Below are 15,435 nucleotides of genomic sequence, written 5' to 3'. Positions count from 1 at the left end.
AAACTGAGGCATAGAGGGATTAAGCGATGACTTTGGGTATGCAGCTAATTAACATATAAGGACAAGGTTTAGTCCTTTAAATACTAAATAGAATTATCTTTCCAGTACATGGATCTGATTGTGTCTCCCTCTCCCAGCCGGCTGCCTCTGCTACCAAGGTGACCTGATATCTGTCTTATCTATATGCAAATGTATTCTCTCCATAGACTGTAAGCTCTCTGAGAAAAAGGACAGTTACTCTCTTTTATTTGCCTGGAATACAGTAGGTGCATAATAAGTGCTTGTTGCATGCTCACTCAACAGTTTTCAGTGGTTTCCTACAGCTTCCAGAGACAAATTCATCTTATGAAAATCACGCACTCTTGGACCTTTCCTCCTCATGGATTACTTTCCTTTAGGCCCTTCCAGTCACAGCTCCCTGGACACACCCTGTCATCTCCCACCTCTATTTGCTTACACTGTTACCCTTGCCTGGAATATATTATGGAATATGCTGAAGCTGGATTCGATTTCAAATCCTGGCTCAGCTGCTGACTAGTTAGTTCTATTACCCTGGAGGAGTCATTTAACTTCTCTCCGGACCAGTTTCCGCATTTCTAAATTGAGGAGTGTGGACTAGAAGAAATCTGTTTGTTTTTTTAAAATAGTTCTAGATCTTTGATCTTATGATGCTTGTTGCTCCTCATCCTTCCAAACCTACCTCACATCACCTTCTCCATGAAATCTTCCCTGATTCTCCCTATGACTTCAGGCTGTACTTTTCTTTGCACACATCCAAACTGCATCGTGTAATTATAGTATGTTTGCTTGGAACCTAGTAGGTGCACAATAAAAGCTCATGGCTTGCTCACTTGATAGTATTCAGTGGTTTCCTACAGCTTCCAGAATCAAATTCTGTGTCTTCTAGTCTGCAAGTCCCAAAAGGCAGGGTCGCTTCTTATCTAACTGTTGAGTCTCCCTTGCACTGGGGATGGTGATCCACACACAGGGATGTTTCGTGCTTATTTAAGAAACAGGCCAAGATCTTCAGCTAGCTGGAGCGCTGTCCAACGTGGGGCACATTCCCCCCACCCCCAGACAAATCTCTCCAGGTTGCATACACTTACCATCAATGATTCTCTTTACTCTCCATATTCGGAGGGTGATGATCAGGCTGATGGCATCCCAAGGGCTGCTGGGACCATTGGCAACAGTGGAGGCTACCATAGGGGCCAAGGATAAGATGATCACAGCCCCATCAAACACCTGGGAAGAAAAGGAGGTGGAGGATATCAGACAGTTACTTGACCGTCAGCACTGGGAGCTGTCCAAGTCAGCTGGGGATAGGGTAGGGTGGTGGGATGTGCTTTGAGCAAGGGACAGAAGCCATCTGTGTTCAGCAAGGGGTAGATCATTCCCATTATATATCTTGAAAACGATTCTTTAAGAGGCTATGACTATTTCCCCCAGCCTGGAATTTATGCAGCTTCCTCCTTTCCTTTCCCTCTGTGAATCCTTCCATCAAGGCTTAGCTCTGGTACCTCCTCCGCCAGGGAGCCTTCCCTGGCCACTCCAGTTCTCTGATTGTCCCTTCCTTGAATACCTGCCTGCACTTACTCATAGGCTTGGATAGGTGTAGACCTGTAAAAGGGACTTTGGAGCTCCAAGGGTATTGTTCAGTTATTATAGTCATATATGATTCTTTGTGACTCCCTTCTAGAGTTTTGTTGGCAAAGATAGTAAAGTGGGGGCAGCTAGATGCAGTGGATAGAGCACCAGCCCTGAAGTCAGGAGGACCTGAGTTCAAATCTTATCTCAGACACTGAACACTTCCTAGTTATGTGACTCTGGGCAAGTTACTCAACTCCAATTGCCTCAGGGGTAAAAAAGTGGAGTAGTTTGGCATTTTCCATTCCAGCTCATTTTATAAAAAAGATGAAGCAAATAGGGTTAAATGACTTGCTTAGGGTCACACATATAGGAAATGTCTGAGGCCAAATTTGAACCCCACTGTGCCACCTAGCCACTTCTAGCCTAGGAGGTCCTTAACCTTGTTGAAGATTATGGACCCTACCTCTGGCAGTCTGGGGAAGCCTTGGGAACCCTTCTCCAAGTCATGTTTATAAAAGCATACAATAAAATACATGGGACTGCAAAGGAAATCAGACTAAATACCAGTATCAAAATATTTTCCTCCCCAAGTTCATGAATCCCAATGATCTAGATCCTGATAAGATTTTATAGATATGAAATTTGAGATAAAAGGTAAAGAAGTCATTTACCCAAAAGAATACAGCTCATCTGAGCAGGGTTTAACCTGGGAATCTGAGCGTAACAATTCTCAGCCAGTTCAATAAAATATCTATTAATTGTTCGCAATGTGTTCTGTGCTAGGATGAAATAGGACAAACTTCCAATTCTCAAGGAGTTTAGAATCCCATCACCGAGCATTCTGTCCCCTTAATCTTTCCTGCAAAGGATCTGATGAGAAGGTAGGTGAATGTGCTTTTTAAATTGGAGAGCCTTAAACAAATGGACAGGTGGAAGCATTATTACCATTAGGACAATGTCACTGGCTGATTGGATCAATAACATACAAAACGATCCTCTTTCCTCTGTCTGACTGTTGAATATCCCAGTTTGCATCAGCTCTGGAAGTGCTGATGACATCAGCTTCCCAATCAGTTTTTCCATATTCCTTCCCCTCCCTCCCTCATATTAGAATTTTCCTCTGGGAATCTCCTGGTGCGAGACACTAACTGTACCCATTCCACAACCCCCTATAATTTCAGCTGGAGCAACAATTCCTAGTTTTTGGGGGAAACTCTTAATTTGGTCTTTTCTTTCATCTGACAAATGTCCTCTTCTTAGCATGTCCCAAAGGATCTTTGTAGCCCATACTGTTTAGTATGGTTTCCATGAAAGTAAATTAAATTTGACTTGAGACACTCCTTGAAATTGGTTGGGATTGTCTGAGGCATTTTGCCAAGGCTGGGCCCTGGTGATCTAGAGTCATAATACCAGCTGAATAATTGTTCATGAGTGAATTTAATTGAACGTGAGGGCACTGGAGAGTGGAGGGACATTTGTTTCTTTGGGGGGAGATGTAGTAACTGTCTTCAGAAATCTTAAGGGATGTCACGTAAAGCAGGGAAGAGATGTAGGAGCTAGGATGCTGGGATTCTAGCATTTAGTGTTGTCAGGAATCTCTGCGATCATCCAGAACATGGATTTTTAACCAAGGGATTCATGAGTAGATTTTAGGAGGTTATTGAAATTGGATGGGGGAAAATTTATTTTCATGAATCTTTGGTTTCCCTTATTATCCTATGTAATTTATTTTGTTCATTTAAAAACGTATTCTGAAAAGGGAGCCATGGGAATCATCAGACTATCCAATGGTTCATCCTAAATTCAGGATCGTGTGTGTGTTTAGGGTGTGTGTGTGTGTAACTGTGAGACAGGTTTTGTTTTGTCTTTGCTAATTTTTTTTTCTGGGACAATTGGGGTTAAATGATTTGCCCAGGGTCACACAGTGTCTGAGACTGGATTTGAAGTCAGGTCTTCCTGACTTCATAACTAAGGCTCTAACCACTGTACCATCTAGCTGTTCCAACAGCAAGACAGGTTTTGGTCCAATACAGGGAAGAATTTTTTAATAGTGTCCAACAATGGACCACTCATTAAGGTAGTAAATTGCTCTTCACTGTAAGGTTTTCAAATGGAAACTGGATGTGCATTTATAAGGCATCTTGGGAGGGGGATTCCTGCTGAGTTGGAGTTAGATAAATTGGCCTTTGAGGTTTTTCTATCCAAGTCTAAGGTTTTACTATACTTATTGTTGGTATCTTTAGCAATGGCAGACATTGGGCATGTCACTTACCTCTCTGGGCCTTAGTTTCCCCATCTGTAAATGAGAGTCTGGACATGGCACCTAAAGTCCCATCCACGAAATCCCATGAAATCTATGGGTCTGTGAGCCCCCTCAATATCCTCAGTGAAGATGCTAGACTTTCAGATTCTTTCTAGCTCTACTGTTCTATGTTCTAAAGTCTGTTCCAAAGTTCATCATTCAATGTCCCATGTTTTAGATTCTCTTTTTTCCAACTCTGCCATTTTGTATTCTGTTCTAAAGGCCTTCCATCTCTGCTCTCTCATGTTCTAATGACCCTTCCATGTCCAACATTTGACATTTTGTATTCTAGATTCTGTTATTTCCAGCAATGCTATTTTGTATTTTAAGCTCTTCTGGCTTCCAAAATTCTACATCGCCTATTCTAATATTCCACCATCTCTGGTGTTCTGTGTTCTAAGGGCCTTCCAGTTCTGATGTTCTTTGTTTTAATGAACCTTTCAGATTCAATATTTGATATCATGTAGTGTAGGTTCTGTAATTTCCAGCTCTTACATTTTGCATTGTTTTTGTCTTCTGGCTTCCAAAATTCTACTCTGCCTGTTCTAAGAGCCTTTCATTTTTGGCATTCTATGTTCTGTGTTCTAAAAGTTTTCCAGCTCTGATGTTTTGTGTTCTAATGAAACTTTCAGATTCATGATTTGATGTCCTATATTTTAGATTTTGTTACTAGGTTCTGTTGCTTCTAGATCTGCCATTTTGTACACTAACGAGTTCTAGCTTCCAAAATTCTATTCTCCTATTCTAAGAACCCTCCATCTCTGGCATTCTCTGTTTTAAGTTCTAAGAGTCTTTCAGCCTTGAATTCCCTCGTTATAAGGTCCCTTTCGTTCTGGCATTCCATGGATCTTTATTTCTAGGACCACAAATTAAGGGAAAAGATATCTTTAAATCTGTTTTTTTTTCCAATATCACCTCCCTCCTTTTTCACCCTCCCCTCATTCTACCACAGATAGGAATCAGGAAATATCAGGCCATCAAGGATGAGAGCAACAATCTTACCTCTATTTTGTTTTCAATATAATCCCAGATCCCAAGGACCACAATGCGTAGAATTGTCTGAGGAGACAAATTGAGAAAAGACATTTTATGGAGACTGCTTGTTCATATTTGCCTTCAAGAGAAAACAGAGTCTTTTTGATTTTCATGGAATTACAAAATCATTGAAGATCAGAATTAGTGGGGACTTTGCAGCCACCACATCCATACTGGACATGAGCAGAAATGCCTTCTACACCATCCCTGGTAGAGATACACTCCAGATTCCAGCCAAATACCTCAACTATTGGGGAACTCATGAAGCTTCCTATTCCACTCAGAAATAGCTCTAATTGTTTCCTAATATTAAAGTGAAATTGATCTTCCTGTATCTTCATATCCCAGCTCTTCTATTTATTTGGTGGCCATGGGCAAGCTACCTCCCCTCAATGGGGCTCAGTTTCCTTGTTTTTAAAAGGAGATAGTTGGACAAAATAATTTTCTTTCCCATCCCAAGATATTCTAGCAGCTTGGAGATGGAACAGATCCTTGAATTCATCTAGTTCTGCCAGTAGCAAAGCAGGTTCTCTAGGAAACAGATGAGATTTCTTCTTTACTGAAGACATCCCAGATCCATTGTTCTAGAGCCAGGGTGGGGAATGTTCAGCCTGCAGGCTGTACAAGTCCTGTGAAATCATTTGGTCTAGCCCTTCCGGCTATCACAGGTGCAATCCCAGGTGACAACAACCTCCTATGGCTTTAGCTCTTTAAGATGATAATTTTGAATGGCCCGTGAATGATGTTATAAATAATTAAAAAGTCCTTGGCAGAATACAGGTCCCTCACCTCTGCTCTACAGAGATGCTTCCTAGCCAAGAGTTCATCTTGATCCAGTAATGACATCAAGAGGACATGATCACTATTATCTCTGATTTAGCCACTATTTATCCTGAAAACCATCTTGATCCATCACTTTGGACTGGTGAATGGATGAGAAGTTACTTTATTGAAAGCTCAGAATATGGCAAATAGTCCGATCCACTTCCATCTTGCTCCTGCATGTTATGGCATCACCTCCCAATATCATGGTTTTCTTTGAAAATGAAGGACAAACAGGAACCTCCATTAGTAGAAACAAGTTCTGCCCCATTGGGGATCCAACCAGAACTGGCCAGTTGGGCAACATAGATTCTTTTTTCCTTCCTGTTTCCCTTTCCCTTTCCTTTCCCTTTTTCCTTCCCTTCCATTCTCTCCCTTTCCTCTGTCCTTACCTGTGGGTGCTCTGCCCATGGGTATGAAAATTTTTACATTGGACCATGCTTTAAAATGAAATTACTCTCTCATTGAGTGACCAACAATAGGCCCTTTTTCCTTTTCCCTTTGCTTTCCCTTTCCCTTTCCTTTTCCCTTCCCTTTTCCCTTCCTTTCCCCTTTCCCTTTCCTTTCTCTTTTCCTTTCCCTTTCCTTTTCCCTTTTCCATTCTCTTTCCTTTCTCTTTTCCTTTCCCTTCCTTTTCCCTTTCCTTTCCCTTTCTCTTTGCCTTTTCCTTTTCCTTCCCTTCTTTCCCTTACCTCTGTCCTTTCTGTGGTGCTCTGCCTAAATGAATGTAAATTTTAACACTGGACCATGTTTTAAACTGAAATCACTCTGACTCTCATTGAGTGACCAACAATAGGTCTTTTTTTTCCTTTTCCCGTCCCCTTTCCCTTCCCCTTTTCCCTTTTCTTTTCCCCTTTCCTTTCTCTTTCTCTTTCCTTTTCCCTTTCCTTTCCCCTTCTCTTTTCCCCTCTTTTCCATTTTCCTTTTCCTTTCCCTTTCTCTTTCCTTTTCTCTTTGACTTTCCCTTTCCCTTCTCTTCTCTCCCTTCCCTCTGTTCTTCCTGTGGTGCTCTGCCTAAAGGAATGTAAATTTTAACACTGGACCATGCTTTAAACTGAAATCACTCTGAGTCTCATTGAGTGAACAATAATAGGTCCAAGGCCAAGCCATACTTAGTCATTGTTAAGGTGCTGATTGGCTCTGAGTAGATGTGAATAGCAATTGTTTCTGTTTTGGCTATAAACCTGAGTGTGTTCCTCTCCCAGATTTGTGTGTGTGTGTGTGTATGTGTGTGTGTGTGTGTGTGTGTGTGTGTGCATGTATATGTCTGTGTATACACTCACATAAACACACATGTATGTATGTATGTATGTGTGTACATGAAGGTCCCCCGCAGTATCCAGGGCCATCTCCAGGTGTTCTGATCTATATTTTGCCATTGGACCCAGATGGCTCCAGAGGAGAAAGTGAGGGAGGGGACCTTGCACAGTCCTCCCTTACTTCAATCCAACTCACTCAGAAGTCATGACATGATCTCCCTGATGTCATGGTCTTCTTAAAGAACAAAGGACAAATAACAACATTAACAATGAATGAGAGGCATTTGTGGGATAGCAGACAAATGTGGACCAGCCTTGAAATGTCATTGTCATCATCATCATCATCATCAAAATCATCATCATCATCCCTATCCACCAGGGAAGAGGACCCCATCCCCTCCTCAGGCCATCCATTCCTTTTCTGACCAGCTGTTACTGTTAGCAGCAGTTAGTTATTGTTAGTTAGTTTTTCCTGATATCAAGTTTAGTTTTTTTCTTTTTGTAACTTCTATATTTTCCTTCTGTCCTCAGGAGTCAAATAGAACAAAGCACACTTTTCCATGACAGACCTCCAAACACTTGCTGATAGCTATTGTGTCGTCTAGGCCTTCTTTCTTCAGGTTCAGCTTATCCAGGTATTTCAGTTGGTATAGTTTCTGGTCTACTCCCCCCTACCTCTCTCCCCCCACTATCATCCTAGCTGCTGCCCCCCAGGGACGCCTCAGTGTGCAGATGTACTTCGCACAGCTGGCATTGAGAACTGGGCATGTGTGATCTGACCAGGACAGGGGTGGCGGGACCATTTCTTCCTTCATTTGGGACCCCCTACTTTTCCCCATGCTGTCTAAGGGCAAGTTATTTTATTTTATTTTTTTATTATAATTTTTAATTGACAGAGCCCATACCAGGGTAATTTTCTTACAACATTATCCCTTGCGTTCACTTCTGTTCCGATTTTTCCCCTCCCTCCCTCTACCCCCTCCCCCAGATGGCAAGCAATCCTTTACAGGTTGAATAGGTTACAGTATATCCTAGATACAATATACATGTGCAGAACTGAACAGTTTTCTTGTTGCACAGGGAGAATTGAATTCAGAAGGTATAAATAACCCGGGAAGAAAAACAAAAATGCAAGCAGTTTATATTCATTTCCCAGTGTTCTTTCTTTGGGTGTAGCTGCTTCTGTCCATCCTTAATCAATTGAAACTGAGTTAGGTCTCTTTGTCAAAGAAATCCCCTTCCATCAGAATACATCTTCATACAGCATCGTTGTTGAGGTATATAATGATCACCTGGTTCCGCTCATTTCACTGAGCATCAGTTCATGTAAATCTCTCCAAGCCTCTCTGTATTCATCCTGCTGATAAGGTCAAGTTATTTTGAGGGTATTTGGGTCACATTGATGATTTTACTGAGTTGGACGTTGGCTGGAAGCTTCACCCTGTTACCCCAAACTCATACAGAACAAAAACAAAGGGTGATCTGTTACCTCTATGACCCAACTGGTTGCCAGCTCTGGTTGTGCCCAGATGCTTCCTATTAAACTGACATCAGGACTGTGCTGTGCCCAGAGCTGAATGCTTTTTGCCTCTGAAATGCAGTACTTGCCCAGCGCTTAGTCCCGGATGTTCCAGACTCTCTTTGAGTCTCCAAAAAGTCTGTTTAGATTGAGCTTCTGCTCCCTCATCAAGGACAGAAAGGAGCAGGAATATTATCATGAAATCCAAACCCCCGCTTCTAGAATTCAGAGAGGGCAGGGCTTTCTTCATTTTTGCCTTTATATGCTCAGTTCCTGGCACTTAGTAAGGGCTTAATAAAAGCTTGTTGGTTGATTGATTACTTCGGGAGCTCCTGAAAAACACCCCCAGATTAAAGATATGGGGATCAAAGCTCATAGTGTTCTTCTTCAGGAGACATCTTCAGGAAAGGCTTGAAGACTCCTTGTTGGGTCCAGTGGGCAAGGAATTCTTGTTCAGGTACAGGTTGGGCCCTTAGGCTTTGAAATCCCTCCCAAAGTCAAGATTCTGAGGGTCCTCAAGAGGCAAAGAGAGCTCAGACAAACTGGTTCTACACCCCAAGATGAAGAAATCTGTTAACAGCAGGTGCACGGGCTGGGGCTGCTTTCCTCCCTCCTCCACCCAGACCTTCTCTGAGAAGCATTGAGCCGTCCCCAGAGATAAGGAGCCGGCAGATGGTGGTTTAAATGTCCGGGGAGCCTCCAGAGCCTGTAAAATGATGAGGGTTTAAGTGATAAAAAGCAAGGGAAGGGGCAGCTGGAGTCCAGCCCTTAGAAACATCTGGAGTGGCCTCCTCAGGGTCCCTCAAGCTCAGCTCGGGCCCTGGCTACTTCAAGAAGCTTTCCCAGCCCGCTCCACCTGACAGATGCCCCTTCTTTGCCATTACTAAACTGCTTTGCGTTGTTAATTATGCCCAGTAAATCATATGTTGAGAGCTGGAAAGGATTTGAGAGGTCATCCTGTATGATCCCCTCATTTTATGGGGAAAGAAACTGAACCCCAGAGAAATCACGACTGGCTCCTGGTTGTGCAAAGATTAAGTGGGAGTGCTGGTATTTGAACCCAAGGCATAGAATCATAGAGCTGAGCTAGAAGAGACCTCCATGCCCATTTAGTTCAACCCTTTCATTTTACAGATGGAGAAACTGAGGCCCAAGGAGTTTAAATGGTTTTCCCAAGGTCACACAAGTAGACAATTGAATCCAGCTTCTCTGAGACTGGACCTAGTGCTCCTCCTGAGCCAGAAGAGTCGCATTAGTCAGGAGCTCCGAGTTGTGTGATTTGGGGCAAATCATTCAGATTTCAGTTTCCTCATCTCTAAAGTGAAAGGATTGGCCAAGATGAAGTCCTTTCCAACTCTAAGCACTATAAAAGACCCTCCACCAGAGTATAACTAGAAATTCTGGGGCCCAGGGCAAGTGGTACAATATGAACTCAACACAAGAAACCCCTCGGGGGTAAAAGGGGAAGTCGCTACAGTGACTCATGTGGCCGAAGGAATGTGAGGGCCCCACTTTTGCACCCTCTAAAGTTTAGTGTCCTGGGAGAAAACTTCCAGCCACCGTGCCTTTGTAGGAGCTCTGAGTCCGGAATCTCAAGCTGTCAGTTAGAGAGTCTTAACTCATCTATAGAGACACGGGATTTGGCGTCAGGTCCAATCCCTGCTGCTTGCTCCAGACCCCCACAGCCCTTTTCTGTGTCTTGTGTAACTCTTTAGACAAACCATTGGCTTCCATGGGCCCACTTTTTGAGAGGCAAATTAAGGAAACTGATCCCTTTGATCTAAATCCCATGATTCTAAGTCCTTGGGGCCAAGGCAAGAAATAGAAGAATTTTCTGCCCGCATCTCCGGGGGCCTTAAATGCCTCAGTGCCTTAGAGACAACTTGGGATTCTCCCCGACACTTTGTCAGAGTTTAGTGAACTAAAGGGAGGCGGGGCCAGCGGGCTGAGTCCCGTCTGGGCCGGGCTTCTCCCAGCTCAGGGGGCTCCTCACCAGAAGTGCACTCACCAAGGGAGAAATTCCTGGAGAGGTCCACTGGGGGGCTTTGGCCTGCCTGCAGGGAGGGATTGTGAAATGACAGAGCTACGGAAGTCATCAGAGAAAGGGCTCGGGTTGGGGAGTCACACAAAGGAAGAGAGCTAGAGTCTCATCGAGAAGCCAAGGTTTAGACGCATGAAAACTAGCAGTACTTTAAGTACTGGAACTTTAAGTCTGTTATCTCATTTGTTCTCACAACAGCCTTGGCGGGCTAAGGGCTATTCCTACTCCCATTTAAAGAAGAGGAAACTGAGTGACTTGTCTGGTCATACAATTCGTGTCTGGAAAGGATCTGAACTCAGTTCTTCTTGACTTCAAGCCCAGTACTCTCTAATATACACTGGGCAGACATTCGTGATCCAAGCTTACTGCCACTTGGACAAGCCTCTGGCTCTCATCTGTAAATTGGGATCAATCACAGGGTCGCTCTAAGGTTCAAATGTGATTATGTACACGGAGTGTCCTGCAAACCTTAAGTCTCCAGGCAAACATGAATTATAAGTATCAGAGAGAAGAAATGAGCCTGTGATTTCATTGATAAAGAAACTCCGTCCCTTTACCAGTGCGCGTTGAGGATAGAATTTGAGGATAATTGAATTAATAATAATAGTTATTGTCACTGATCGTCAGCATTAGCATCATTATTGTCCTTCCTAAATTAGGGTGCCCCTAATAAGCCTCAGAAATGTTTAGGGCGAATTTGCTGAGGGCTGAAGGCCACAGGAGGCCTTCCAGAGCAGGTGGGATCTGAGCGGGGCCTGCACATTGCTGAAATGATCGCTTCTGAGCAGATGCTCCTGGCTGCCTGCTCCGGCCCCCAGAAACTTGCTATGGCCTCTAAGGCCCCAGGAGATCCAAAGGTAGAGCAGGTTCCATTTTTTCTAAGGACTGCCATGGTGAGCTGGACCCCGGATAAGTCAGAGAAACAAAAGTAACTAAAGCTGACGCGAGGTGAGTCTCTCTCAGGCTCAGTTTCCCCAGCTGTAGACAGGAAACAATAATACACCAACCTCAGATGAAGCAGAACTGATATTTTAAAGTTTGAGAAGCCCTTTATGTTCACCACAAGAGAGAGTCAGAACAATTGACTTATGGAGCAAGTGAAGGGCAAAATTAAAGTTAAAATCAGGAAGATCCCTGGTCTCTGACTGTCATGGTGGAGCTGGATATAAGGGAAGAACCGGAGGAGATTCTGGATGGCATTGCCCAATAGAACAACCTTGTGCTTTATGTGTCCCTTGGGACAATTTTGTGCAAGGAACCGTGCTGCTCACTGCTACCTTAAACCTCGAGAACATGCAAGGTCTGGGCAGCCGTGGTCATTGTCACAGAATCATGTGTCCTTGACCTTCTGAGCTCTTCCTTCCCATCTCAGGGACTGGGTAATTGTGGAAGTTTTAAAAGGGTGTCCTCCTTTTTAATGACTGGCTTATACAGAGGTAATATAGGTACATGCATAAATATACACACACATATAAAAATATTTTATGGATATGCATATGATATGTATGGATATGTGCTCATATGTATGTATTCCAACACTTCATCTGCCTTTGCCTTTTTCTTTCCTATTTATCTGCATAAGGAATAAAAACAAGCTTGGAATGAATAAAATTGGAGGAGGAGAGAATGTCAAATGCAACAGCCCTTGGTGGTTTGTTGAAAGGGCAACCTCTGAAACAATTCGGAAGAAGTCCGGCTCGGCATTCAGAAATTAAGTGGAAGTTACAAAGACTTTCCAACCCTAAATCAGGAAGAGGCTCAGGACAAGGCCACGGATCCCTGTGGGAGAGGAGGAAGGATTTCATAAAACAGACTCTTTTTTTTTCTGGGTAATTTAATTGTGTTATTAATAAGGCCAGCAGGTTGTTAATAAAGGATGGTCACTTGGCCATGTCTCTTAGACCAAAGAGACTTTATCTCAGCTTCATTTGGATCTTAGCTGTTTGTGGGGGCTCATCGTCTTGGCCATAGCCAAAGAGCCCATTCTCTCGGAGCTTTCCAGCCACTGCACCCAAGCAGACAAGAGGCAAGAGAGCCAGCAGACACTCAGAAGATATGAAGTTCCTTTAGAAATTTCTGCAGAAAGGAACTTAGCCACAAAAGCAGAGGAGGCAAGTGGCCATGATCAATGGGATGCTGCCCAGGAGCAGCCACACAAGACTGAAGGAAGTAAGACCTTGGACAAGATGTGGGGGCCCTTTGCTGGTACAGGTGGGAGAAGGTTGCTGGCTTTGCCAGGAAACACTGGCCATCCTGCGATGTGGGAGCTATGAGCTGGGACAAGCACCCATTTCCCACATGGTTATCCCCCTAAGCGTGAGCCTCAGCCACGTGTGCTCCCTGCGTATCCCCTCACAAGTGCGTGCGGGCTGCGTTTCCTACGAGTGCGCCCCTTCATGGGTTTTCCCAAGGAACTTTTACTCTTCCCATTGGTGATAACAGAGGAAAATGCCTCGCACTTTTATGGGGCGATTTGTGCTGTTGGGACTTTTCTCATGCAATTTCACAAAATACCTTTGCTCTGAACTCACGGCGAAGTCTGGCTGATTGCTAAAAGTAGACACAATGGTTTCCTTTCATGGTCCTGGGATTTGAAGCTGACTCAAATCCAACTCTCCGATTTTACAGAAAGGAAACAGACCCAGAGAGAAAAGATCTGTCCAAGAAAAGATCTGGGAAATGGCAGAGCTGGGAGATCCTCTGACCCCAAACCTAGCATTCCCCGCACTGTTCCAGGCTGAACGATTTTGAGGGACAGAAGTTCTGTAGGATACCCCACGTTGGAGTCAGCTGGTCTGGGGAGAGGAGTCCAGAAAGTGCCCTCCTTGACTCTGTTTGGGCCCAACATAAATACCCTGTGTTCCGTATTGCTCACATGTTCGCTCTGTGGCTGCGGGGGCCCCTGACAACCAAATTCTCCAGAAGCCCCTGGCTTTGCATTGGAGGGAGTTGGAGCCCAGCCCGTCCTGGTCTTTTTAGACAGAGGGGAGCAATTCTAGACTCTGGGCTTGACCTTTTAGTGAATTCCCCAAGTGTGAAGAGATTTCTTTTCCTTCTCCTGAGCCGCATGGAAAATTCGATGCCTTCTCCAAATCCTCCTTTTGACAGGGACGCTGTGTTCTGGTAAGCCAGGAGCGGAACGGGAAGAGTGGCTAATGGGCCTTGACTGGCTCATGCATTCCGAGGCCCATGGCTGGCACCTGGAAGGCTCATCAGGCAATCCCTTCCTAAAAAGATTTCATGCTTCACTCCCTTCCCCTTCAGTGGACCCACCTGGCTAGTGGGAAGAAACATTTGCTGGCGGATGCTGGATTAGGTGGGAATGACTTCAGGGAGCTTAACTGAAGTCACTTCATATGCTTAGTTTATCCCAGGAAGGAGAGAAAAAGAAAGATTCAGATAAATACAAAAAGGCTTTTTAGATTTATCTCATTCATCCAGCATCTTCCTCTGTGCAGGCCCTATTCCGGGCACCACAGAAATGGGTACACAAAGAGGGAGAAGGCGCCATACCTGCCCTCAGGGGGCTTACAATCTCAATGGTGCGACCACTTGAAATACAGGGCTACAACACAGGGTACTGGGGGAGTAACGGTTTGAACCCAGAAAACTAAAATTCTCTATGGAATGGGCTGGGCGGGGAGGCAGTCTTCATGGAAGAGAGGGGGAAGAAGAGTAGGAGGATTTGGAGAAGTAGAGATGAGAGCAAAGGGCCTTCCATTGTTGGCAATCCGTCCAGGAATAAGGCATTTTAAGGTACCGGTCTAAACAGCTCTGCCTTATTTAAATCCAATTCATGTGCAAGTCAAGACATCATCCCATGAAACCGCTGGTCTTTGAAAATGAAGGTCCAGCACCGACGATTTCCTAAGATTAAAAACATTTTAGAAGCATTGACTCAGTTTGACTCAGGGGTCATTTCACAGACTCACAGAAGAGAAGGAGCCTCAGGACACTTCATAGTGATCCCTGAACAGGATCTCTTCTGAAACAAATCCAACGAGTGGACATCCAGCCTTGCCTTCCATAGCAATGGGGGTCAATACCTTCCCCTTCAGGACAGAGTTCACAGTTGGGATGCTTCTCCTTATGTTGAATTTTTTGCAGCTTCCCTTCATGGGAAAAAAAATCTCGTCTTGTCCAACAGCTCTTTATTTGAAGACAACATTCACATGCCTCCAAGTCTGGTCTTCTTCGGGTGGGCATCTCTACATCCTTCAATGGATCCTTATGGCACAGTTTCAAAGGCACAGAGCCCTCCTTTGAACATATGTCAGCTGGTCAATGACCTTCCTAAAGCAGGGTTCCAGGGCAAAGGACAGCGAGACGAGTATTTTCCTCATTCTGCACATCAGGCTTTTATCAAGACCACAGTCAATCTTTTGTCTTCTGTCACCCTGGACTGATATTAAGCTTGCAGTCCACTAAGATGTTCTGAATCTTTTCCATTCAAACTACTGTCTCATTATACCTCCTTCATCTTGTACCTGGGTGGTTGACTTTTAAATCCAAGTGCAGGACTTTTCATTTGACTATCTGAAGTTTGATTTTATTCAGTTTGGCTCATCATGTCAACCCAGGAAGATGTTTTGGGTCCAAATCTCTTGTCCAACATGTTAGCTCTCTCTAGTTTCTCATTTGTTCTCACAGTTTTTGAACAAAAAACCTCTGGTTGTACCTGAAAAACAAGGAGAAAACTTTTGTTGGCACATTGGGCTGCTCTGCTCATAGATCCCACCTGAAATCAACTATATTCAAAGGGGAACATGAAAGGAGGAGAGGGTTATCTATGGAAAGGAACCTGCTCTTGGCTGAAGGAAAACTGCATTCAGGGGGGCACATTCACTCATCTTGGGGCACTCTCTGG

At 44.1% G+C, this 15,435-nt stretch overlaps 1 protein-coding gene across 2 annotated transcripts in view; it reads right to left on the bottom strand.

Annotated features, from left to right (window-relative positions):
* Nucleotides 1-15,435, bottom strand: part of TMEM266 (transmembrane protein 266) — a 138,600-nt gene that overhangs the window by 39,634 nt on the left and 83,531 nt on the right. For both annotated transcript variants that reach the window (XM_051982437.1, XM_051982438.1), the window contains exons 6-7: nucleotides 4,895-4,951; nucleotides 1,107-1,245 (exon numbers count right to left, since the gene is read on the bottom strand). In XM_051982437.1, the coding sequence (XP_051838397.1) occupies nucleotides 1,107-1,245; nucleotides 4,895-4,951 (196 nt within the window). The remainder of the gene's footprint in view (nucleotides 1-1,106; nucleotides 1,246-4,894; nucleotides 4,952-15,435) is intronic.

The sequence above is a fragment of the Antechinus flavipes genome, chromosome 2, assembly GCF_016432865.1.
Source record: "Antechinus flavipes isolate AdamAnt ecotype Samford, QLD, Australia chromosome 2, AdamAnt_v2, whole genome shotgun sequence".
Taxonomy (NCBI): domain Eukaryota; kingdom Metazoa; phylum Chordata; class Mammalia; order Dasyuromorphia; family Dasyuridae; genus Antechinus; species Antechinus flavipes.
Note: the sequence above shows the minus strand (reverse complement) of the source record. Positions and strands in the feature narration are given on the sequence as shown.